Source organism: Ochotona princeps, chromosome 4 (assembly GCF_030435755.1).
Source record: "Ochotona princeps isolate mOchPri1 chromosome 4, mOchPri1.hap1, whole genome shotgun sequence".
Taxonomy (NCBI): Eukaryota; Metazoa; Chordata; class Mammalia; order Lagomorpha; family Ochotonidae; genus Ochotona; species Ochotona princeps.
This window is the reverse complement of record NC_080835.1, coordinates 50,137,353-50,164,927: the sequence shown is the minus strand read 5'-3', so window position 1 is coordinate 50,164,927 and position 27,575 is coordinate 50,137,353. Positions and strand designations below refer to the sequence as shown.

The 27,575-nt window shown below is 39.4% G+C and overlaps 3 protein-coding genes across 3 annotated transcripts; 1 reads left to right on the top strand and 2 right to left on the bottom strand.

The window, feature by feature from the left end:
• The first annotated feature begins 766 nt into the window (after window positions 1–766).
• LOC101526907 (olfactory receptor 52E4-like) lies at window positions 767–1,735 on the top strand. The gene has a single exon (XM_004590101.2). The coding sequence runs from the start codon at window positions 767–769 to the stop codon at window positions 1,733–1,735; it is 969 nt and encodes a 322-aa protein (XP_004590158.1).
• A 7,908-nt stretch (window positions 1,736–9,643) lies between these two features.
• LOC101527153 (olfactory receptor 52E8) lies at window positions 9,644–10,674 on the bottom strand. The gene has a single exon (XM_058663477.1). It carries the CDS (start codon window positions 10,599–10,601, stop codon window positions 9,660–9,662), a length of 942 nt encoding a protein of 313 aa, XP_058519460.1. The 5' UTR covers window positions 10,602–10,674; the 3' UTR covers window positions 9,644–9,659.
• A 15,147-nt stretch (window positions 10,675–25,821) lies between these two features.
• LOC101527402 (olfactory receptor 56A1) lies at window positions 25,822–26,912 on the bottom strand. Its single transcript, XM_004590103.2, has one exon. It carries the CDS (start codon window positions 26,910–26,912, stop codon window positions 25,971–25,973), a length of 942 nt encoding a protein of 313 aa, XP_004590160.2. The 3' UTR covers window positions 25,822–25,970.
• Window positions 26,913–27,575: the final 663 nt, after the last annotated feature.

The following is a 27,575-nucleotide window of genomic DNA, read 5'->3' as shown; positions in this document are numbered from 1 at the left end:
GTAAATGTCTACAGGAAGAAAACACTTGGAAATACACTTGCCCTATCTGTCCGTCCTATGTGAGTCTCATTGGCTGAGAAGCTCAAGACACTCCCAAGCAGAGGTACCACTAACTGATCCATCACACCAGTCATCTCATGGGGAGGAAAAGGAAATACGAATCTGGATTCCTGTTCACAACATGCTGACACCCAAAGGATGGAGGTTTACTCTGTTTCCTAAAGTCCTTCTTCCATAGCCTTATTCCAAAGAGCAACTTTCTTCAAATTCATGCTCTAGATGGCTAAAAGAATATTTTTTTCTATTAGTTGAAGCATCATTCTCATTGAAAGATATTTAATGTCCATTTTCAACTTAAAGTTAAATCTACGTATTTCCCTCATTGATTATATATCAGCTCAGATTTCACTTTGCCAGAGAGGACATTCCTCATGTGATATCATGTATATGCATATACATATTTAATATATGAGTCTATATATGTGTGTGCATGTGTGTTTGCTTATTCTGCAATTGTCTATTCCATTCTCAAAATAATAGTGTTATTAAACAGAAGATATAGTCTGATTTATTTATGTGTTTTGGTGGAAATAGTATTGGCAACTGTTTGAACAAACCTTTATTTCAAATAATAACACGTAATTTATTTCACAATATTCTGATTGTCCTTCAAAAGTCATTGTAATTTAATTTTATTTTGCTTGAGTTTTTCAGTAGTTTGATAACTTGTTTGTTTTCTCTCAGATTCCAAAAGATCAGAAAGGAGATGCTATCTTCAAACGACTCCAAGTTCCACCCCACCTCTTTCATCCTTCAGGGTATTCCAGGCCTTGAAGAGATACACATTTGGATCGGGTTTCCTTTTTGTTTTGTATATTTGATTGCCATTGTGGGGAATTCCATTATCTTGCTTGTGATAAAGATTGAAGACAGTCTACACCAGCCAATGTTTTACTTCTTGGCTATGCTGGCCTCCATTGACCTGGGTCTGTCCACATCCACTATTCCTAAGATGCTGGGCATATTTTGGTTTAATTTAACAGAGATTGACTTTGGGGGTTGTGTAACACAGATGTTCTTCATCCACATATTCACTGCCATGGAGACTGTTGTGTTGGTTGCCATGGCCTTTGATCGCTATATTGCCATTTGCAACCCTCTGCGGTATAGTCTAGTTCTCACTAACAGAACCATTAGTTTTATCCTTGTGGTGGTGTTTGGTGTTAATTTCATTTTGATTATCCCGCTGGTGTTTCTCGTCTTGCGGCTCCCCTTCTGTGGTCACCGTATCATTGCGCACACATACTGCGAACACATGGGAATTGCTCGGCTGGCCTGTGCCAATATAAAGGCAAACATGATCTTCGGACTGATCCTTATATCAATGGCTCTCATCGATGTGGTTCTGATTGCTATCTCCTACGTGAAAATACTCCGTGCTGTCTTCTGCCTTCCTTCTCGGGAGGCCAGAGTCAAGGCACTGAATACATGTGGCTCCCACATCTGTGTCATCCTCGTCTTCTTCACTCCAGCTTTTTTTTCCTTCATGACCCACCGGTTTGGTGAGAAAGTTCCCATATACATTCATATTCTCCTGGCCAATCTATATGTGGTCGTTCCTCCGGCCCTCAATCCTGTTATATACGGTGTGAGGACCAAACAGATTCGGGAACAAGTTTCAACTATTTTTTTGAGAAAAAGGAAAACTGATTTAAATGAGAGCTATGCCACCTAATCCAGGAAAAAGGGATTGTGTTGTTCAGCTACAGAATTTTGCAACAGACTAGTCTCTGATCTTAGCTTTATCACATTTCTGATATAGCAAAATGTCCAGTTCAGAGTTTGTAATATGAATAACAATGAAGCAACCACTGAGAAAATGTATAGAATATCCAAGGTTTTAGAAATATTTAAAGAGCTTTGTTGAATTCACTTTCCTTCTTAAACTCCATAGAATAGATTTTGTAGACAGAACTACATAGGATAAAATGTTTCTTTTCCTTTTTAAATAGTTAACTCTGTTGAGGTAACCAACACAGTCAACATTTTTTAAAATTCATTTATTTTCACTTTATCTGAGAGAGAGGAAAAGAGAGATTTTATATCTGCTAGTCAATCCCCAAGTGTATACAACATCTATAGCTAGGCCATACCAACACCTAAAACATGGAATTCCATTCAGGTTTCCCATACAGGTGGCAAGGACTCAAGTATTTGTAAATATGTCTTGTATATGCAATACTCACACACACACACACACACACACACACACACACACACGAGAGGGGGTGAAAGATGGAATGGGGCAGGGAGAAAGCAATCGACAACTTCAGACATGCATCGGCATGACAGGGAATTTAAGGTGCTCAGGAATGGGCGTCCTCAAATAGACAAATTCACATAGGTGAGCACTAAGTTCTCAGAGATCAAAGCTAATCTTGTAGAAAGTAATTATTCTCAAATTCACAAACTTTAGTTATCTGCATCCTACCTACTTGGTATATTTCTTGCCAATGGCTTATAGTTTATCTTGATGCTCAAATAACAGATGCTTAACAATTGTGTTCCTAATACTTTCAAACATTTAGAGATAACATGCATATAAGAAACTGAGTTTGTATCTAAATGTATAATTACAAGTGGTACAAAGTCTGGCACTTTGTAATATCTTCTTTAAATTCCCCATATCTTCCACTGAGTTGGACCAAACCATATGTCCTCAAACTCAAGGCACTCTATCCATGTTCTCTGTTTTAGAGTTCTCCCCTTTAGGACACACCCCAATTCCTGCCTGTCTTCATGTAGTTGAATAGATGCTTGCTTTTAGGAACTCCAGGTCTACGACATCATCCAAGTGCCTTTTGGCTGCTCCCAGTTCTACAGCAGCATAGTAAAAGAGCAGATTCATAGCTTAAAGAGGTACAGTATTTACTTCATTGTCTTGTATGAGTTTGGGTTCCCAAAAGGATGCTCTGGGATGATTTGAATTGTTCATGTTATAAAATATCTGTCAAAGAATACTCACTCAGGTCCACTTTCCAGGACTAAAATTAATCCTTTCCAGAATTAGGGGAACATTTTTCTGCCAAGGGCCATTTGGATGTTTAAAGGATCATTCATGGGCCATCCAAATCTATCAATTTAACCTACTGTAAATTTACTGAAATTCAAGCTCATTTACAACAAAATGTGATGACATACACAGCCTAGAAGACAGTACCATTAAAAACAAACAGTTCTGAAATAACAGATATTCATATAGAAAATGTGATCTTTACTTCTCAACAGGAACTAAAAACAATTCCAATGTGACATAGACCAAATATAAAAGTAAAGCAATGATAAAAACATTGAAGGTAATATAGGAGGATAGCTTCATGGAATAACTAAGTACTTCAATAGGATACAAAGAGTACTCAGTGTAATGGGAGATTCTAATTATTTGAACTTTGTTAAATAGTTTGCATTCATAGTTAATGAAAAGGTAATCCAATTGGCTGGAAAATATTTGGGTGGGCAGGTATCTAAGAGTTGATAGGCTGATATAAAGTAACTTTCACAACCTTGTAAAAAAAAGATAGACAATCCAATTGGAATGAAAAAGGCACAACCTTACAATTAAGGAAATGCATGTTAAACAGCACTATGATGTTTCCTACCAGCATGATAGCACCAAATAAACAAATATCCCCTCACAAACAAACAAATAAATGAACAGAAACAAAAATACTGGTAAGATGGGAGTGATTGGAATGCCCAGATATTACTAACAAACAAATAAAGGATACATGATTTTGGAAAACTGATTGGCACTTTCTACAAAGGCTAAAATTATACCTTTTCTTTCCCCTGGAAATAATATTCATAGAAATTATTTATTGTAAATATCTTCCAAACAATGTATATAGAAACATTCATGGAGCTGGCGCAGTGGCATATCCAGCTAATCCTCCACCTGTGGTACTAGCATCCCACTTGAGTTTGAGTCTGAGTTCCAGCTATTCTACAGCCAATCCAATTCCCTGCTTATGGCCTGGGAAGGCAATGGATGATGGCTCAGGTCCTTTGGCTTCTGCATGCATGTTGGAGACAAGGAAGAAGCTCTCAGTTTTTGTCTTAGATCAGCTCAGCTCTGGCCATTACGGTCATCTGGGGAGTGAAGCAGCAGATGGAGGCTGTTGTTTCTAGATTCACTCCTCTGCTCTTCTATCCATGTACCAATTCAGCACTATTTCAAACACTTTAAGTTCATAAAATGTTAAGTGTTGATGTCTGGTACAGCTAAAACATCAGTCTGGAAGTTCAGACTAAAAGAAATGCAGATTCCAGATTCTAGGTTATATGACAGCTAAGAAAGCCAATCAAAGAGCAAATAAAATAATCAATGGGAGAAAAACTGGAAACACTTCTGGGCCTTTACTGACATTGGCCAACAGATACATGGACGATGGGATTAGGAAGGAGAGATAAGGAATAGATGAAGTACAGGTAGTGGTCAAAATGCCTCACTGCTTGATCCCAGATCTGAGTCTTACAGCTCTAGCAATTACTCAATGCAGGAATTTGGCTCCCAACCTTGTTCCTCAATCTCAGCCTTTAGAGTTGAAAGGATTTTACCTTTTTTTCCCTCTGAGATCCAAATACTTCACATGAAGTTTGTAAGACGCGATGTATGAGTAGCTTGATCTACCAGAATATGTTACTAAATTATACCTTATAGAAAAACTCCACTTCCAAAAAGTCAGCCTGCAAATGATCACATTGTGTATCTGGAAGCTAAGGATAGAAGAATGAGAACAATTGTAATCCTCATAGGAAAATCCTATGAATATATATCAAGAATATGTCTCTTTGATCAGAGATTTACTAACAAGGGGAGCCACAAAAAGGAATCTGTGAAATAATAATTTTATATGTAATATGGCATATATTATATGCATAATGCTGAAGTCATCATTTATTATACATGTACTATAAATATTTACACACATAATTTGATAATATGAAAATGAAACAAGAGAGAATATGCATGCATTATGTAGCCATACAGACACACATCAAAAATGCATTGTATACTTTCCAGAAACTATGCAACTTTTTGATGCTGAAGGCACTAAGTTATTACTACTTTCCACTGTGGTGCAATGAAATAAAGAGAACACGACTGGCTTCTAAAAAGCTTGAAAATGCCATGTTAAAATAATCTGTAAGGACTCGGGAGGGGAGCTTTCTCTGGTCCTTACTTAGTTTCAACTTTGGCTCCCCACCCTCTCTTGCAATGACCATCAAGGTCGTTCCAGAGCCCGCCACCCCCCCACAAAAAAATAGATTAGATACACAGAGACTAATAAGGAAAGCTTAGAACTGGACAGGAAACGGTCAGCATGGACTCACATTTAACTTACTAGGTAGGACACAAAATTAGTTACTCCTCACTAAGGTATTGAAGATTTCTCTGCATACCCCTCCTAAAACTATTCTGTACCTCAACTGTTGACATATGCCTTGTTAGAGTTATTAGCCAGTTTAGACTATCCTAAAATCTGCCACGTTCAGCAAAAGTATGCTTCAACACTAAAAACTGCTAAATACTAAAATGAAAATAGAAACGAGCCAGTTGAATAGTACCCTATAGCCACTTTAAGGTGTACAGCAGCCGGTTCTATGTACAAACAAAAATTGAAGGGTCAATGAAGTAGTCACAGGATGTGGTTAAGAACTTGCATTGTTTTATCATATTGATTACTCAATACCATGTCAATTAATTCCATAATGTTGTAAATCGTTGTTGATGTTGTGTTGGGACTTTCAATTGATTGGGATGATATTCTGCCAGCTCTACCTTCAGACCAGAGATGGTCTCCCCAAGAAACCATTGAATTTATCTGGACAATTAGATGCTGGACTCTTTGCTCAGTATATGCTTGTAATGAAAGACTCTCAACTGAATTTTATTTGTAATACTGCAACAAGGTGGAGGAATCCACCATGGGGGGAGGGCATGGGGAGGGGTTGGGGGAATCCCAGAGCCCATGAAACTGTGTCACATAATGCAACGTAACTAATAAAAAAAAATGATAAAAAAATTCAAGTTCTTAACCACATCCTGTGACTACTTCATTGACCCTTCTATTTTAGTTTATACACAGAACCGACTGCTATATATCTTAAAATGGCTATAGGCTACTATTCAGCTGTCTCGTGTCTATTTTCATTTTAGTATTTAACAGTTTATAGTGTTGAAGCATACTTTTGCTGAACATGGCAGATTTTAGGATAGTCTAAACTGGCTTATAACTCTAACAAGGCAAATGTCAACAGTTGAGGTGCAGAACCGTTTTAGGAGGAGTGTGCAGAGAAATCTTCAATTTAGCCCCACTCATTCCCTCTACCCGTTATATAAAAATTAAGATGTCCAATAATTGACTTAATCCATTTTTTGAACCTATGTATTTCTGCAAATATTCCCAAAACACGCCTAAATATAATATTAAATTTCTTTTCACATGTTTTTTGAGAACACCGTCATTTCATCACTGTGTGTGTGGTTTGCATTGTTTCAGCAAATAATGAGCCCCATTTTTTCTAAACTGTAAGTGCATTCCTGTGTTGCAGAATGAGGGCATAGCTATTGCCACTGTGTGAGGGTATTTAGTACTTCACATGATCATCAGAACTTGGAATTCTCAAAGTGGCTTGAAACCATCCTAAAACTTTAAACTTTTTTTTATTACTGTAAGCAGAACAAACTTGCTGTGTTTCATATGCACAGTTCTAGGTTAACCAAATATATAAATGCTACCTCGTGTATGTATTTGCCATTCATATAATTTTCCTAATGATGTGCCTGTTCAAATACCTTTCCCATTTTTCATTGAGTTACTTCTTTATTACTGATTTGCATGTGTATACATAGATATATATATGCATTTTATAAATGTTTCTGTAAGTAAAATTTTGAATAAGCTATTTATAAATATATATGCCATACTCAATTTCTATTTTTTCCTTTATCCTCTAATTTTTATTTTGATGGCTATGGCTCCTTCTCGATGTGCACAGGGGTAAATTATAGATTTACTAAGTAGGACTGTAGTGTGCATAATATGAGTGTCTGTCTGTAAAGCATATTTAGTAATGTGTCTTTGTAAATGATGATAGCATCATGCTAACTTAACACAAGCTCTTGCTAATATACTAATATAGGAATCCTAGCAGTCACTGAAATAAATTCACTTCAAAAATCACAAAATTCTACATTCTGCTCAATTCTGAAATTCCCTAGAAAAAGAAAATTACTACAATTTAGAGGCAAATTATTTGCCTTAAATTACTATTTCTCTTTTTTAAAAGATTTATTTTATTTTTATTACAAAGTCAGATATACTGAGAGGAGGAGAGATAGAGAGGAAGTGGAGCTGCCGGGATAAGAACCAGCGGCCATATGGGATCAAGGCAAGGACATTAGCCACTAGGCCACGCTGCCGAGCCCAAATTACTATTTCTTATCAAGAATTACATTTGCCTAAATCACTTAACTTTCTCAAACATCCATATTCATTACAAAAGCAGAAAAAGTAGGCTATATTTAATGAAACTATCTTTGAGGATCCAGCAATATAAGTAAAAGTACTTGGTTTTTTTAACTATTATTATTTTATTTTGATAATCTTTACATGGTTGATTAGGGTGCAAAGGGTCAAGGACTATAAGAAAATGTGAAAGACCATTGATTCCACATTCTCTTTTTTCCTTCCTGTATCTGCGAGAAAGAGGGAGATGAAGGGAGAAGTCCCACTCAACCTCCCAACCATCCCAGGGTCCTTGATATGGGGCATTCTCTGAGGGCCCTGATCAAGTGGTTTTGATAGTTCAACAGTTCTGAATTGCTGCCAATTTCACATCCCAAATTTGATGAAATCTCTCTTGGCCAGCATAGTTCATCTTAGAGATTTTCACTGCCAACATGTGGCTGAGGTAGTTGATCAATTCGTTCCATCCTCTGTCCTCTGTTGTGGTACCAGGTGTCCTCTGCAGGCTCCAATGGACTGCCGTATCCTCCATGTGCACCTGGATATGCTGTCCACTGTTCTATCTGAGTCTCTGAGAGGCTCAGCTTTGACACACGCACTCCACAGTCAGACCTTAGAACCTGCACTACTCTTCATGGTTGGGGTTCAAGTTCAGCAGTTCAATTGGAGAGATCCCCAAAGAAACTTCATCAGAGGTAATCCCAGTCCTGATTCTTGTGTGTGCATGCCAGTGCAGGACTGGCACAGTCCGTTGCCCCAATCAGCTTATGCACACACTGGTGGTTGCAATTGCTGGGTCAGTTCTGTCTCCAGCCCTGTCTTCTACACAAACCAATGGTGTTGAATCCCAGCCCGATCCTGCCCACCACACACTTGGTCCTCACACAAACCAATGAGAGCTACAGCCTAGTCAGAGTGACCCACAATAACCCCCACTAGGCTTGCTCCCCTGTCCTGGATTCCATGCCTGCCAATATGTACAGCAGACTGGTCCAGTCTGTCCCACATCTCATTCAGCTCTCATACATGGCATTGAAGCCTACTTCAACCTAACCAGCCCTACTATTCAGCCCACAAACATGCTGGTTGGTGCCACTCTGTCTAGCCATGCCTGCCCCAGTTCTGGTTCTTATGTTTGCCAGTCTGAGTGGCAACCCGGGAGAGGTGCCCACTTCTTCCCTACAGGGCCCACTCCCGAATCTTGCACTCTCCAGGTTTTTCTGCAGTTTAATTGGATAGAATTAGCCCCCAATGCCAGCATCTGCCAGCTGATGCCACAACAAAGCCCAACCAACTCACACCCACTCTGCCTTGTGCTTCCACCAGTAGGAACAGTCAACCCAGCCTGGCTTTTCCCTGATCCAGTTCATATGAGGCCAACAGGTGGTGTAGTTCTGTCCGGTCTGGTCTACTACCATCCTAACTCATGTTCTACAGCAGGAGTGGTGGTCCAGCAGGGGAGTACCATGCAACCGCCCTACCAACTTTGCTCCCTCTTCGCTCCCCTGGTTCTCGCATGTTCTGGTTGGGTGCTGCGGCCAGGTCTGGCATGGCCTGCCTTGCCTCAGCATTTGCCAGTGGGTGCTCTAGCCTGGCCTGGCCCATCCCCAATTCCAGCTCACACTGGTGGGGGCTACAGCCTAATCCAGCATAGCTCAGTTGGCCTCAATCTTGGCCCTCATGTTGGCTTGTGTTGTGACCCAACCTGTCCTGACCCACACTCTATTCTGGTGCTCGGATTCACCAACAGAAGGTGTGAACTGGCCCAGCTGGGTCTGCCCCTGACCTGCGCCAAATGTATGCCGGAAGGTTCAATTCCCTGGCCTGGTCTTGGCTGCTCTCTATCATGGTTCTTGCTCTCACTTACAGTTCGGAACTGTTTATTTAATGAAACTTTGAGGATTCTGCAATATAAGTGAAAGTGCTTGTTAAAGTAGATTTTTTTGTACAAACTCCAACATTCTCATTATTATCTTTCAAAGCACAAGCTTCAACTGGCAGATAAATGACATTGTTAGTTGCAACATTCCCTTCTGCCATCTTACTTTCTACTGGGTTAGATATAAGTCTACTGTTATCAATGGACAAAGCATGAATTCTAAGAAGAATCTTCCACCTTCCATTTGGCTAATGATCTCTCTTCAGGAAAATTCTCGTCACTCTCTCCCGAATCTGCTTGGTCCTGACACCATAAATTATAGGGTTAAGGGCTGGAGGAACAACAACGTAGAGGTTGGCCAAGAAAATGTGAATATATTGGGGAATGTTGTGGCCAAAACGGTGTGTCAAGAAAGAGAAAAATGCTGGTGTGAAAAAAGCTAAGATAACCCCAATGTGGGATCCACAGGTATTGAGAGCTTTGAATCGAGCCTCCCAGGAAGGCAAGCAGAAGACAGAATAGAGGATCCTAACATAGGAAAGAATAATAAGGAGTACATCTAATAATAACAGAGAAATGTTGCCCAGCCCAAAGAAAATATTGACTTTGATACTGGCACAAGCCAACCGAGCAATTCCCATGTGCTCACAGTAGGTATGAGGGATGACTCGATGCCCACAGAAGGGCAGCCTGAGTAGAAGAAACACGAGTGGGACAACCATATACAGGCTCCTCAGGACAGCAATGCCTGCAATGAGGGCAATGAGTTTGCTGGTGAGGATCATGGTATACCGAAGAGGCTTACAGATGGCAACGTAGCGGTCAAAGGCCATGGCCACCAACACAATGCTCTCCATGACCGTGAAGAAGTGGATGAAGAACATCTGAGAAAGGCAGCCTCCAAAAGATATATCCCTGAGATGGAACCAGAAGATACCCAGCATTTTGGGTATAGTGGCTGTGGACAAGCCCAGGTCAATGGAATCCAGCATGGCCAGGAAGTAGTACATGGGCTCATGCAGACTACGCTCAGTCTGTATCACAAATAAGACAGCAGTATTTCCCAGGAGAGCAAGAAGATAAACAAAGAAAAATGGGAATCCAATCCAGATGTGCAGGTCTTCCAAACCTGGGATGCCCAGCAGTAGGAATGAAGAGGGATAGGGCGAGGTGTCATTAGGCATAGACATTCTTTCTACCAAAAAGAACTGTAACTAATTATGTCCCATGAGTGATGATTGTTCCACTTCTTCTTCAGTCCAGATTCCTGGTCAAATACAAAAATGACATTTTAATTTTCCATTGTTTCCATTCCTAAGGAAGGTAGGATGTTTTTCTCGGCTTCTCCTGGGGATTGCAGAGCATCATGCAACATCAGGAACAGAAGCAGACTACTCTATCACCCCTAACCTAACAAGAAAGCATTTGAAGTCGTGGGAGTAGAAAAATGTCAACTGCCTAAAAGCAGTTCAAACTTTGTAAGATAGTTGGAAATAAAAGGGGGCCATCAAGTTCATTGTGTACGGCAGTGTCACACATATTTTTGTTTAAAGTACATGATCATTTCCATGGTATGCGTAAGCTCAAATCTTTATCATTTGGAAACATAAAATCCCTAAAATGTGGTACTAGGATCCTGTTTGGTTTTAGTTATATGGGTGTTTGTCAGTACTAGATCATTTTGAGAATAGAAGAAAAAATTTTAGTCATTCAGATACATGAAAAAGGTCTGCCACACAGCAATTCTCAACCTAAATATTCATAACTGGAAAAGTTCCCATCACAGCCTTATTTTTACTTAAATTTTTATTTGTATAAAGTGAAGAAATTTTATGTATTTCATATATACAAATTTAGGATCCTAGAAATAATTTCTACCCTAGTTTCCTTCTTGCCTGCAGTACCACCCTCCCTCTTCTTCTTTTTCTTCTTTTTGACTTTTGCAATGACATGCTTTCAGTTTATTTTATAATCACAGGCTTACCCCTCCACTAGGTAAGGATTTAACAAATAATAAGTTGAGGAAAGAACTATTCCTCAAGAGAGAAAAGGGTTGTAAATGATAATCGGATTTTAAAAATATTAGTTATGCTCATAACTTCACTTTCACAAGGCTATTATGAGTAACAAATTTGAAAGATAAATTGATAATTTTGAATAGCAAAAATGAGAGATGAATTGATAATTTTGAAAATTCTCTCAGAAGGAAGAAAGTAAAACTGAGCTGCTAGAGCTGGGAAGGAAACAAAACTCTCAATTTGCAGTGTCTTGCATTACTTGGGAATACAGTAGTGGCGAGGTCTTTTCACAATCTGTTCCATAAAATAATTGAAATTGTTCATGTTCTATCATCAATCAAGCAATCTGAATTTAAATTTTAATAAAAGCAGAATGACTACTTAGTAAGGAAAATAGCATCCTAAGTATGGAATTTAAAACATAAAACTATTGAAGTATTCAGAGTATGCATAGAGGAGAATCAAGAAAAATTCCAAAGAGGAAGTTACGCTTATGCTAACATTTACAGAGAAGTCATTCAGACAAAGAAATTTTATTCCCAATGAAATAAGAACAGAGACAAAATGAGAGAGAGAGAAAGATTAAGCTCAGAGACCAGTCAAAATGCACAAAGAATCAGTCCTCCTCTCCATGATCTTAAGAGATGTAGTGCACCCACCGATGACCACACTATCATTCTGTCCTATTCTTGCGTTAGCTTTATTACACCTGGTATAGTTCTTGACAGCAAAGAAATTACTGCTTGCCCTCTTTTTGTTCATATGTGTGTATATCTCTATCTATCTATCTATCTATCTATCTATCTATCTATCTATCATCTCAGGTCAGAAATAGTAGTTAAATTGATGTAAAATATAGTGATGTAATTCTTTCCTCATCAGCTTTTACAATCTAGCTTTACAGTGAGACATTGTTTAGTCACAGGTATAAGTGTGCATAGGTAAAATTGTAGCCTCAAGAGATGGCAAATATGACTGCATTTTCTATTTATGTTCCTTACATACTCTCATTTTTCATCTCCCTATACCAGTTTGTCAGCAGCTTTTTCTCCATCCCTCTTGCAACTTTTTACATCTTGATCATGTTTAACTTACCTTGGTTTCACCTCTCTAAGAAATATCTCTTAACACATTCTTGGAGCACACTATTTATTAGGTTGCTAGAATATTTTTTTTCCTAGCTTTGCTTCCCTCTGGGATAGAGAACATCCTAGCTTAAGAACCTTGATGTAGTTTGTGAATATGCCCTAGAGAATTCCTCTCTATCTCTTTCTTTATAAAGAAAAAAGAGGACAAGTGTTTACCCAGGTTCTCTTGCTTTCCCCGAGTTTTCTGTTCCTTTTCTGACACTGATAGATTGTGATTTCTCATCTCCAAATTAAATTGTTAAAGTCTTGGCAACTGCTTGGATTTTGTCCTTACCCTCTGCTCTCATCTTCAGTTCTTCTCAGTCTTTCTTCACTGATTTGGTTCTTTTACACAAACTCTTTTTCGTTATAATAAAATGTTCAATTTCCCCATTTAAAAATGGCTTGGTACAGTTTTCCCATGGGCTCAGCTTTCAATCATCTGTTTCTTCCTTTCCATTCATTTTTAATTCATTCAATCCGAGCCTTCTAGGGATCATCTAGTAGCCATCTTATCCTCTCTCGGAATATAAAACATCATGCTAATTCTCAAATTTCCCAGTTTTATTAAACTATAATGACAAATGTTGGTTTCTTGTGTAGGAGATGTTTTGGATATATCCCTAGGAGTGCTATTGCTGGATCATATGGTATGTTGATTTTCAGTTGTTTGAGTATTCTCCAAACTGATTCCCATAGAGGCTGACAATCGCAAAAACCTGGAAGCAGCCAAAATGCTCATCAATAGAAGACTGGATAAGAAAGCTATGGTTCATCTACTCTATGGAATACTACTCAGTTATTAAAAAAAACGAAATGCAATTCTTTGTGGTTAAATGGGCCCGACTGGAATCCATCATGCTAAGAGAAATGAACCAATCCCAAAAGATTAAATACCACATGTTTGCCTTAATCTGAGATGAAAAGATGACAACTTGGAAGATAGTACCTGTATATTGTAATATTAGTGCAATCTCTAACAACCTGTATCCAATGCAATAAGATAACGCGATATAATCTATAAACCAACAATTAATGTCAGAATATTCAAGATCTACATAGAAAAACTGTAAAACCTACTATACCCTCAATACGCTATGTTAACCTGTAATGGGGAGGGAGTGCAGGGAAGTCTTTCAGGACCATAAAAAGAGTGAGGAAAAAGTACAATATAGCCTATCAAGATCAAATCTGGTAATTCATAGACAACAGACTCAAAGCGGCACTAAACAATAGTAAAACTACTATGCCAATGCATGAGGGGGGAATCGGGTGCGTTCCTGACAACCTCTTAACAGGAGGTCATGTGCGTGGAGCAGGGGGGCACTCCAGAGTGGAGCAGGTGGTAAGGAGGAAGCTTGGATCCCAACCATGAAGACTCCCAGACCTTCACCACAAACTATTAATACGAGCAACAAGGACTATATCCCAATGCCAAGGAGGCCACAGGAAATTGGATGCCCTCGGAGGCCGAGCACTCTGAGGTCACCCATCCCCAACCGGAGCTTCCACTGGGGATGGAAGAAGTCCAAACACTACCGTGCAGAAACCAACGTCATCGGAAAGACTACCAGAAGCCCTGAGTGGTCCGCAGAAACAGAAGAACGATAAACGTCCTTCGGGACCAGGGAGGAGAGCTTTCTCTGGTCCGAGCCTGGCTCCAACTCTGGACGCCCGCCCTCCCTCGCAATGACCATCGGGATCACTCCAAAAACCCCTCATAGCAAACAAACAATCATACAAACTAAAAAAAAAAAACCAAAATAAATAGACAGACAACAAAAAGTAGAGCCTGGAATCTGACAGGAAAGAGCTGGTGTGGATTGGCTCATGCCTCGCTGGGTGAGACACAAAGATTAGTCACTCCTCACCATGGTGTTGAGGATTTTCCTGCACACACCCCCCCCCCCAAAAAAAATGGTTCTGCACCTTAATTGCCGACAAATGTCTTGTTAGAGTTACAAGCCAGTCTAGATTACCCTAAAATCTGTCAAGATCAGCAAAATTATACTTCAACACAACAAATGGCTAAATACTATAAATGAAATAGACACGAGACAGCTGAATGGTACCTTATAGCCATTTTAAGGTATATAGCAGCCTGTCCTGTATATAATAGGTTCTGGTTAAGAACTTGCTTTTTTTTTTTTTTTTTTTTAACATACTGGTTACTCAAAACCATGTCAATTCCATAATGTTGCATATTGCTGTTGATGTTATATTGGGACTCTTAATTGACTGGGATGATATTCTACCAGCTCTAACTTCGGACCAGAAATGGTTTCCCCAAGAAACTGTTCAACCCATCTGGACAATAAGTAGCTGGACTCTATGCTTGGTATACGTTTGCAAGCAAAGAATCTTGATTGAATTTGAACTGTAATACTGCATCAAGGTGGAGGAATCCACCAGGGGGGAGGGGCATGGGGAGGGGTGGGGGGATTCCCAGAGCCTATGAAACTGTCACATAATGCTAAATAATTAATAAGAAAAAAAGAGTATCAGAAATAGAGAGAAAAGTCCTCATGTATGCACTACAAGGATGACTCACAATGAAATGACTGACAATCTCCTACATCGTTGGGAGACACCCCAGTGGCAGTATGACAGGTTTGTGAAAATTCACAAAAGACACCCACTGTAAGATTGGAAAGGAGAACAGATGGGAGGGGAGGGAATTTGAGGAGGAGGAAGGGAGACCCCAGTGCCAACTAAACTGTACCAACTGTACCAACTGTACCAACTAAAAAAAACACAGGATGCAACATGAAATTAGCTATCTTATGTTATAACATTATTTTACCAAATAATCTATATAGTTTTTCAAATAAAGAATATTTGTAATTGAAAAAAAAAACAATATATCAGTACCAGCACAGCAACATCCGATCTTGAGAAGTTTCAGTGTCAGTTCTAGGAGGCTGCTCCTCTGGGTTCCATGCCACTAGTACTAGCTATGGGCAGCATCAGTCACTAGCAATTTCAGTCACTGTCCCAGGTCCCCATTCCGTCTGTTGCACTTGAGTGATGCAAGCTCTCTGCAAGTCATATCTATTCCTGCAGGTATGATCTCTGTGGTACTTCGAAATCATTTTAGAAGCTACAAAATCTATTTTGGTTTCCAAGTCTTCAATATCCATTTCATAAACTTTACATTAAAATCTGTGTAAATAATCAGCAGGGTTTCTTTTATCCCAATTAGGCCCACTTTTATCCATAAACATAACACTATGCTATGGCATTCCACTTGTAACAGAGCATTTGGGCAGGCAGCAGAGCAAATCAGACTTGTTTTTCTGTTTGCTATAAGAGTAGCTTCAACAAATAATAGACTGGAAAAAACAGTTTCCTAGTCGGTTTTTATCCATTTGTGTCCCCTTCTGCCTAGCCATATATTTTCATTTTCAAGACTCTTCCCAACAGGGATACACAAATAAATGCCACAAGAAGATATCACCTCACCACAGTTAGAATGGCTATTAACAAAAAGGCACAAAATAAAAAAAGTATTGACTAGAACAGGGAAAAAGGAGAACTTCCATACATTATTGGCAGGAGAATCAATTAGTACAGGTATTACAGAGAACAGAATGCAGGTTCCTCAAAAAATGACAACTAGAACTATGATATGACTCAGCCTTGCCACTGCTGGGTTCATAACCAGAGGAAATAAGTAAGTTGGAAAGAAATTTGTACTGATTCTTACTATAATATTATTCACAGCTGTGATATGAAATCAATCTAAATGCCTATCAACACTTAAATGAATACAGGAAATGTGTTACATATACTTAATGTAATATTAATCAGCTATTTAAGAACGAAATCCTGACACTTGCAACAAGATGATGGAAATGGATATCATTATATTAAGGGCAATAAGCCATATGCAGAAAGACAAATGCCACATATTTTCTCTCATATGTGGAAGCTTGAAATATATATATATATATATTCAATATGAATTTTAAAGGGAATATTATTCAGTACTTAAAACATAGGTATTCTGATTAGCAACAACATAGATGGACTCTTAGAAATTACATTAGGTACAATAAGCTAATCCCAGAAAGACAAACAGCATATTCTCCCTCACCTGTGATAACTGACATAACTGATCTCATCAAAACAGAGAATAGACTGATGCTTATCAGAGATATGGGTGATTATGGGAAAGGAAGAACTTGGGAGCTGTTGACATTTGGAGCTATTTACCCATAATTACAGGTAAACAATGAAATATTTTTTGAATGTTCAGAATAGGAAAATACATAGAATAGAAAGGACATGCCTGGAACTTGGGCTGGTGAGAGTGGGTAGGGAGGGCAAACAGGGAGACAATAAATACAGAGTAAGGGAGAATGACTGTTAATAGTTGTGAAATGTCCCTTTCCTGCAATAAGAGTGTTCTAAATTTATTGTGATGACAATTGTACAACTCTGCGAACATACTAAGAACCATTTGGATTACACACTAATAACCTTTGAAATATATAATGTGAATTACTTATCAAATAAAGCAGTTTCTAAAAATGGGCAAGTGAAAGTTTTGAAGGCAATTTTAGAGTATCACTATGCTCCTAAAATGATATATATGATACAAGAAATTTGTTCAGGGCCTGGAGCAATGACTCAGTGGCTAAATTCTTGCTTTGCATGCACTGGGATCCCATCTAGGCACTGGTTTGTGTTCCAGTTGATCCACTTCCATTCCAGCTCCCTGATTGTGGCCTGAGAAGCTTTAGAGGATAATCCAAAGCCTTGGGACCCTGCATTCATGTGGGAAACCTGGGAGACGTTCCCGGCTCCCAGCACAGCTTCAGCCATTGGAGCCATTTGAAAAGTGAACCAGAAGTTGAAAGATTTTTTTGTCTCTCCATTTCATTGTAAATCTACCTTTCCAATAAAAATAAATAAATATTTTTTAAAACGAAATTTGTTCGCCTTATACAAATATTTTTTTAAAATTATCTCTTATCAAAAGGAATCTACTTAAGATGCATAGGAACAGGGGGAAACAAAAGGAAAAACGAGTGAGACAAGGACTGCAGAAGTCGCTGTGGAAAAAGAAATACACCAACCAGACGTCTAACTCCTGCCCGTGTTCTTCAGGGGCTCTACCTACAAGCAGTGAGATAGTGTAAAGTTGGCATTTTTGGCATATACTGGAACTAATTTCTCAACTGGACCAAATTCCTTCCCTGTCTTTCCATATATGCCTCAGGTAGAGGGAGGTAAGATGAAAACAACAAAAACAAACAAACAACAACAACAAAAACCCACGTAACTATCTCTTGAGAAACTACTTCGGACCTAGGCTATTACATAAATACACATCTTTCAAGATGTGCCCTGGGTGTTATTATTTCCTTTCTTCATAGCAGCAAAAGAGAAGCTTGTGGGAAGGGAAGCTGCCGACCATTGTACATCTAGGAAGTAGTAAATAAAGGATGGAAATCCAGGTTCTTCAGAGACGCCCTTCAACTTCAGTGCAAGGAGGAGGCCCTGCTTCTTGTCGCCCTCTGCTGGTTGGTGCTTTTCCTTCAGAGGTCCAGTGGAGTCCTCCCTGACAAACCTGCAGGACAGCAGAGTGTCACCACAGCAGAAGGAACCGCCCACTTTCTTTCTTACACATGCCACCGCTTTGGGGAGCAGTTTTAATACATGTTTTCTTGACAGACACATAATAACTGCACATATTTATGGGAAATAGTATGATGTTTTGATTCATGTAGATACTATGTAATGATCAAATCAGGACAATTAGCGTATTTATCACCTGCACATTAATTAGTGATGATTAACTTAATGTGAGGTCAATATGTTTACTGATGGGATTTTTTTCTAACAAGTGTCAAGTCTGCACAAGAGATTTGTATTTTAGTATAAATTGAGTTTTTCTTTTTTTTTTTTTCAAGTAACTGCAATAGAGGGAAGTAAGAAGTATGGGCTATTACCAACAGAGTTGTCTGTGGATGAGCTGCACCGTCTAAGCTTTCCAAAGAACAAAGCCAAGAAAGGGATGAATAGTAGGATGAAGAAGATTCTGTCTTAGGGATCTTAATGTCCAACAAGGATATCTGAAAATTGAGCTGAAGTTAGAAAGCAATGCAGACGAAGATACGGCAAATCTAAGTTTTAGAGGAGGATCATTCACCACAATAAGTTGGTTTCAACAAGAAAGCTAAGATTTGAGCACAAGCAGAAGTAAAACAATGATTCCCACTTTTTTCAGCAATGGGATTCCCATTGCATTATAAGTTCCTATTAAGTGAGGTAGTCAGTTGTAAGAGGAGCTATATACATATATACATACATATAATTATACATACAGTATAATTATAAGTTGTTAATTTATGGCAAATCTGAAAGAAGTTTATCAAAGCATTTGTTCAAAACAGAAATAATTTGGGGTAATAGGGTAGATGTGGGATGGACTAGGCTAGGTCTCAACCCCAATTGAGCCATGTATGAGCTGTATGTGGGTATGGACGAGCTGTGGCTGGGCTGAAACATCCAACAGCAAGAACCAGAATGGGCTGAAGGCCAGTTAGGAAAAGCCACTGATCCTGCTAGGACAGGAGGTGAACTGAATAGTGCTGGCTCATGGACCCACTGGTATGCTTGAAATCTGGCACTCGGAGGGGTTCTGATGGAGTAGCCTGGGCAATTCCTCTGGCAGGACACAGACCCTGCAGGTAAGCACAAGAAGCATGTTAGGAAACAGCCCAGAATAGGCCATGGAAAGTTTCCCACGGGCACACATTTGGCATGGGTCGGGGGCAGACCAGGCTGAATCAGTTCACGTCATCCATTGGCAAATCCGAGAACCGGAACAGAGTGTGGGTCGAATCAGGTTCGGTCACGACAAAAGCAGTACACAACACAGAATGCCAAGGTGAGGTTGCTTGTGCCAGGTGTGACCACAGCACCCAACCAGCACACGTGAGAATTTGGGAGAGAGGAGGCAGAGCCAGCAGGGGAATAAGGGGTGGTTCCCTTGCTGGACAGCTACTCCCACTGGAGAGCATGAGCTGGGATGGGGACAGACCAGACTAGGCAGGTCTACAACACCTGTGCGCCTCATGTGGACCAGATCAGGGAAAAGCCAGGCTGGGCTGATTTTTCCTACTGGTGCAATCTACCATTAGAGTGGGTGAGGGTTGTTGGGGCTTAGCCACAGCATCAGCTGGCAGAATTTGGCACTGGGGGCTAGTTCTGTCAAGTTAAACCACAGAACCACCAGGAGAGTGCATAATGTGGGAGTGGGAGTGGCCTGGGAGGGAAATAGTGGGCTCCTCCCTCTTAGGTTACCACCCCCCACGGAAGGGCATGAAAACTAGGACAGGGGCTGGGCTGGCTAGGCAGAAAGACACCCAACAACATCCGTGAAGGCTGGATAGTTGAACTGGTTAGATGGAACAAGGTTTTAATACCCATTGACATGTATGAGAGCCGAATGGGATGTGGGACAGACCAGACTAGTCTGCCGCACATACTGGCAAACCAGGACGGGGGTGTGCCTGGTGGGGGTTATTGTGGGTGGCTCTGACTAGGCTGCAGCCCACATTGGTTTGTGTGAAGGTTTTGTACGTGCTGGGCAGAACCAGCCTGGACTGCGGAAACCATTGCTTCCAGTGAAAGACAGGGACGAAAACAGACCCAACCCAGCAACTGCAACCACCAGCTGATCGGGGCAATGGACTGTGCCAGGCCCTATGCTTGCTAGTACATACAAGAATCTGGTCTGGGAACACCTCAGACAGGGTTTCTTTGGGGATTCCCTCAATTGAGCTTCCAGACTCAGAACCCTAACTATCAAAAGACAGAAAATCTTTTGAAGAAGTCAATCAACCACCTCAGCTAAATGTTGGCAGCAAAATACCGGGCAAATGGAGACTCTATGATGGACTGTGACAATCAGTGGATTCTTCAATGTCCTCATTGTGCTTGGAGTGGTGAGAGTGGCAGCGATTCATAGCTGGTGAACTATCAAAACCACTTGAGCAAGACCCTCGGAGCATGCCCCACATCCAGGACCTGGGGTGGGTGGGAGACTGGGTAGGGCTTCTCCCTTAAAATCCCCTTTTACATCAGATATATTAAGGAAACAATATGGGAACTAATTGTCTTGCCCATCTTCCTGTAGTGCCTGAACCTTTTTACCTTAATTATGTCAAGATTGTCTAAAAAATATATTAAAAATAATTTGGGCTTAAAAAAAGTTTTTATTTCTGGCTTATAGTATCTCCCTACTGATCTTAGTTATGTAACTTATTCAGTAAACAATATATTTAATTTTCTTGTCTCATCTATAGTAGACATCACTGCTTAACAGGTAGTTGAAGAAGAAAAAAATTTGTTTAGGATCAGTGTAATTGTAGTAGCCTGCTGTTTAAATGGAACTGTCTGGCCCTTTCTTTTGTGCAGTAGCACTGTGCCCATCCGTAATAGATACAGTGGAGAGAATCAAGAGAAGGCAACTCGGTGGTCAAGTTCTGTGTCTTTGAGAACTTAGTAACACAGCCCTATTCACTTTTGCTGGGAGGTATGCACTGGGGACACAACAGAGCTGGTCACAGATAACACTGGAACTAAATCGCAGCCAAGGCTGGGATTTCAAGAAATGTTACAGTGAAACTGACAGTACATGAAGAGACTGCTTTGTAGTTCCCAGACCTCATTGCTTTATTGTTTCTACATCTCCATGAGCTTCTAATCAGTGACCTTTACATGCACCTATGAATCCACTGACTCCTTGTGCTTACAACCTGATAAATACTGAAGCACGTCTGTCATCAATTCAATACTCACTCTTTGGTGTTTATTCTAACATAGCCCAATCACAGGAAAATTTAAATTTTTTCTCAGATTATAAAATAATACAGCCACATTCTAAAATCCAAGTTACATAATATTGCATATTATTTTAAATCTGTTCAATCCTATTCATCAGAAATTACTAATGCAAACAGCATGTTGGGTATTTTCATTTATGCTTTTCAATGTATTCAGCTAGATTGTGCGTATAGCTAGGCTGATAAATTTTGTGAAGGTGATATGATAATGTATCAGCTTCATTTGTTGTAATAAACTTTTTATTCTATTCTACACCTTTACACCAGCCCACTTGTTCCACAGTCTACAATTCTTGGTATGCTTTATTGTCCGGTCAGGAACGGCTGTCCCTTAGGAACACTGGGCTACTGCCAAACTACGCACACTGCCGTGAGCCCCATCCACCTTCTTTGTGCCTCGCTGATCTCGGGGTGATCTATCCCTGGCAATCCCCAAGAGTCCCTGAGGAGCCGAGACAGAAGTGGGATTCTTAGAACCTAACCTGACATTCTGTGGAAACTAAATGCATCTTTAGGCTCTTTGTGCCCATTGATGAAAGTGTTTCCTACAAACACACTGGAGGCCTGGAGGAGGGGTGTTGTAGCCAAAGAGAAGCTGGTTTTCTTCCCCTGCCAAGGAGGCTTCACTTGGGTTTTGTGGTCTAGTCATTGGCCTAGTCTCACCCTCCATGTTTTGAGAATTTTTTAACTCAAATTGTAGATATTTGCTTCTCTTTCTTCTTTTCTTTTTTGTTTCTCTTTTCTTGATATTTCTGATTAATATATGACATTTATACATTTTACGTGCACTTTATGTACATTTATGCAATATTTCAACACATGTATACTGTATAAACTGATCAAAATATGTAATTAGCATTTCCATTTCCCTTTTTTTTAATGTTTGCAACCCATGACCTCCTTCTCTCTAGTTCTTCATACAGGTATGATACATTGTTGGGAACTGTGAGAAGACTTCAAAATTCAGTACGAAATGTGTTCTTGCCTGTGGATGGTTACCTGTTGAACCTCACCTGAGGGAGAACAGGCCAGGGATCTTACATTCCACCATTTGCTGATGTCATTCCTAACCACTGTAACTCTGAGATCCTTTAAGCTCCTCTCTCTTCTTTGTCTTTAGTGTTGCTCAGGTTGTTCAGTGTTACAAGGAAGAACAGCAGTGACCTGGGAACACTCACTTTATTTTTAATACAAATACTTCTAAATGTCTCCATTTTAATGGCTATGAAGTATTTGATAAATAGGCGCCACATCAGGCTAAGGAATTTTCCTAAACTTTCAGAAACATTTTAAAATTACAAGCAGGTATAACATTTTACAGTTTTTCTCCATTGGTAAAGATAATCATATAATCTACACCAACACATTAAAATCATAATTATGTTGACCTGATCTGATATTAAAATTATTAGTTTTCCTAGAATGAAACCTTATTGATAAAAAATGTCATTTGGTTCATTATTCTGCTAGAATAATATTTTATTTGAATTTTTACTCATAAATTTAAAAGATCAATATCTTAAAACTATTTTTTAACAATATTATATTGTTAATATTATTTTTATTTGAAACACAGATTTACAGAGAGAAGAGACAGAGAGAGATCTTCCACCCATTGGTTCACTTCCTAACCAGCCACAACAGCCAGAGATGAGCTGATCTGAGCCAGGAGCTTCTTCCAGGTCTGCACTTGGGTACAGGGTCTCAGGGCTTTAGGTCGCCCTCTACTGTTCTGCCAGGTGATAAGCAGGGAGCTGTATGGGAAGTGGAGAAGCCAGGTCATAAACTGGCTTGATAATTTTATATTTTTACAGATTTTCAAATTCATTTGTATAAAAACAGTTCCAAAAATTATGTATAATTTTATTATTTTATTATCATTTTGACATTGCTTTTACCCATTTCCATCTCAGATCTGTATCCCATCATATGCCATAGAATTGATTTCTCAACCATGGAAAGATTTTTTTTTATTTTTTTATTTGTTTTTTTTGTTCTGTTTTTAATTATTGATTACATTGCATTAGGTGACACAGTTTTGCAGGCACTGGGATTCCCCCCACCCCTTCCCAACCACCCCCCCATGGTGGATTCCTCCACCTTGTGGCATTACCACAGTTTAAATTCAGTTGAGATTCTTTCACTGCAAACATACACCAAACATAGAGTCCAGCATCTTGTTGTCCAGATAAGTTCAACGTCAACCATGGAAAGATTATCAGGACACTTTAATCTTGCAATAGGTGATCTTTATGGTCAAAGCTGACTGCTGACAAGTTAAAAATGCGTTCCTCTCCGTGCCCAACACTTGCAGAAGGAAATTGCCTCATCTAAATTTTTCCTCCTTCCATTGGGCAACCCTCAGTGGTGAGACAAACACATTTCAATCTGGAAAACTGAAAGATCATCCCAGAGTTTATTGTGGTATCATGTGAGTTATTCTAGCTTTCTTTGTGCATATTTTTTAATAGTTTCCTCATTTGCATTTGATGACTAGTACTTTGTTGAATGCTTAAGGGATCTCTCTAAATCTTTGAAATTATTTTTACATTTAGTTGCCTCATGAGTACTAGTCACCTTAACTTTCCCAACTCCCACATCTTGCTCCTTAAAACAAGACTGAAATACTTCGCTGAGTTTGTTTTTTGCCTGACATAACCAAGAATCTTTCTAGAAAGAAAGAAGGAAAGAAAGAAAGAAAGAAAGAAAGAAAGAAAGAAAGAAAAAGAAAGAAAGAAAGAAAGAAAGAAAGAAAGAGAAAGAAAGAGCAAAAAAAACCCAAAAAAACTGTACAATCTGTCTACAGTGAAGATTCATCTTTGTTTCTTGTCTTTCATGTATGGCAGTCCATTACCTGACATCCACTGCCTTAAGAATCATTACTTCATATTTTGTCAATTTTTTAGTTGTTTCAAGCTAAAGGGTAAATCTAGCCCCTTTGATTCGACTCTGATAAGCTAAAGTCATTCTTGAGTACACAAAATCCCAACTCCCCTCTCCACTCTGATCTCATAGTTGTATCTGCGGTGGCATAAGCTCCATCCTTCCCCATTAGTTAGAAGAGATCTGTTTCACAGCCTTAGAAGGACTGTGCGCACAGCAAAGGGAATGCACCTCTAAGGGCTCTGAGGCCAGGGTGATTTCAAGTCTCCAAAGCAAATTGAAGAAACTTCAAAAAATAAATTTTACGTTTGGGAAAGAGCAATATTGTCCAGAAATAGAAAATCAAATGAGATACATCTCAGTTGGGACCTTCAAGATTAGAATTGAATTCAGATTTTTCTTTAAGTGAAGATTCTACCAAGCTTGCTTTCTTGCAACCAGATGCCCAAAATTAATGTGGATGTCTTAAAGAAGACCATGTACCTACTAACCTTTTCTCACACACAAAAAAAGACATTGACATCACCAGGACATCAGGTCATACATGTCACTCTGGAGATCCCAATTTCCATCTTCAGTAATCAGAAGTTATGCCAGTGTTTTTTGAATACCTTGGTGGCACTGATCAGCCTTGAAGCATTTCATGCAAGAAAGATCATCTTTGATGAAATATTAATTTCAAATGTCTATGATTTAGCTATTAATAGAGTGGCCTTTGGGGTTACTTTATGGAATTTTCCAAATAAGTTTCAGTTTATGACTAGGAAAGCTCTGAACCTTCAATTTCCTATTATCTATGTAAACAATAATACTACTGCCTCTAACTACATAGTAAGTTTTCACCTATTTTTATTAGATTGTGACTGTCTTCATTTCCAGACCATTTGGGACAAGGTTTTGAGTATAAATAACATCTCCAATACTACCACAGTTGATTTTACCACTGACTATACTATTGGTCTTCACCTTTTCCACCTCTATTTCCTTATGTATCTTCATGTCCTGGCGTTTCCAAAAGAATGCATAAGGCTTATGCTGGGCATAGGTTGACAAAATTGTTCTTCTTATTATTATTATTATTACTAACACTATTATTTTGTGAAAGATACCTGAGCTGATCAGCAAAAGGTGGTGATAACATCGCTCAGTTTTGTACCTCCTCCTGGATCCTTCTGGATCTGAAGGAGATCAGTCTAGAAAAAAAGGATGTGGGCAGCAGCAGATTCACAAAAATGACCCAGAGATCACAACCTGAGGTGCACAGCAAAGAGCTGATTTGAGGAAAGTGTGTTGTGTAATGGAGAAACTCAAGAGTTCAACAGAATTGATGCTCCACCAGTCATTACAGGCATTTGTATTTCTTCCTAAATTTTTTCTAAAGTATAAAGTGGAAACATAATTCTACCATACATAATTTTTGTGAAGATGAAATGATTTGAATATATAAATATCAAGACACAAAATTAGACACCTAAGGACATTAGTTTACAAATTCAGCAAATCAACTTCAGTTAGGTACTAAGGAGTCCACACTAATTCCTGACACTGGAAGAACAAAAAGTACAAAACACTCAGTATGTGAGCATTCATGTAGTGTCTGAACCCCAGATCCCAAAACAGAAACGGAGGAAACAGTGTAACTGGTGTCTCTATAGATCATCCCTTCCATGTAGTTAAAGCCCCTTCTGCAGTAACTTCTGAAATCCCTGCTTTAACTCTTGGGTACGAAAACCATACACGATAGGATTCAACGCAGGGGGAATGAGGTGATGCAGGACATTGAGCAGGATCAGGATATCCATAGGGACACTCTTTCTGGCCACATTCGTCAACACCACCACCAGCAGGATGGTGCTGAAGAAGATAATGAGTATGAAGTGGGAGGCACATGTGCTTAGGGCCTTCATTGCAGCCCCCTCAGACTTGAACCTAAGCACAGCCCGTAAAATGAAGGTGTAGGAGAGGAAGATGAGGATAAAATCAGATCCCAGCAAGGTCCAACCAATCACCAGCTGGTAGATTCTGTTAAGGGTGAAATTATCACAGGAAAGCCGGGACACAGACATGTTGCTACAGATGCAATTCTCAATGACATTTTTTCCACAGTAATGAAGCTGAGCAGAGAGAATAGGAACAGGTGAAAGCAACAAAACATTTCGAACCACAACAAAGACACTAGCCTTGGCCACAAATTGATCGGTGATGATGGATGGGTATTGTAGTGGATTACAGATGGCCACATAGCGGTCATAGGCCATGACCATGAATGTGCAGGACTCCATAGGGAGAAAACTATTCATGATGAACATCTGGAGGAAGCAGGCAGAAAAGCTGATGGGTCTGAGGTCAAACCAGAAGATGGCCAGGACCTTGGGGATGACAGTGAGGCAGAGGACAATGTCCAGCAGGGCAAGGAGGCTTAGCAGGTAGTACAAGGGCTCATGCAGAGAGGCCTCCAGCAGGATGGTGATCAGGAGGGTGGCGTTGGCCCCCATGGCCAGGAGGAAGAGGAGGCTGAGGGGCAGGGACAGCCAGTGCTGCCAACTCTGGTAGTTAGGAAAGCAGATAAGGAGGAATTCAGAGACTGCAGCAGTGTCATTGCTAGATAGAGTCATGAGATAAATCCTAAACTGAGGGAAGTTCACCTGTGTTTATGGAAGACACAGAAAATTGGATCAATTTAAAAAAGACAGAGCTGAAAAATATTCTCCAGCACTTTGTCATCCTGAAAGTTCATGACTATATACAAGACAAATCGCAACGGAAAGCAAAATTCAATGAATATCGACATGAACAGAAGGCTTAGAAATTATTTCTGGAATTAATTTGGAACATGTAAGCCAGTACTAAGTTAGGCAAAAGGGAAATAATTTGAACATGTTACAAAACTTCAAAAAGTTTCTACATGATGCTGACAGATTCACTAATTTTGGTCCCATGGGCCTGGGAAACTTGGTTTACAGAGTCATCTAGAATTGACAAATATTCCATAGGGTGTTTCTAACCATGGACTCTTTTAGTAAGTAATGATGACATACACAGTGATAAAGATTATTCTTTAACTCACCTTTGATGTAAATTAACCTGAGATTAAAAACTTTATCATATACTCCCAAACCTATTATAAACTAGAAGAAAATAAAGGTTGATTAAATATCAAGAGGACAGGGGCATGGCAATGCACCCTAGCAGCTAAAGTCCTTGCTTTATACATGCCAGGATCCCACATACGTAAATAAGGCAAACAGTTACTACTACCATTTAAATACATCTATTTT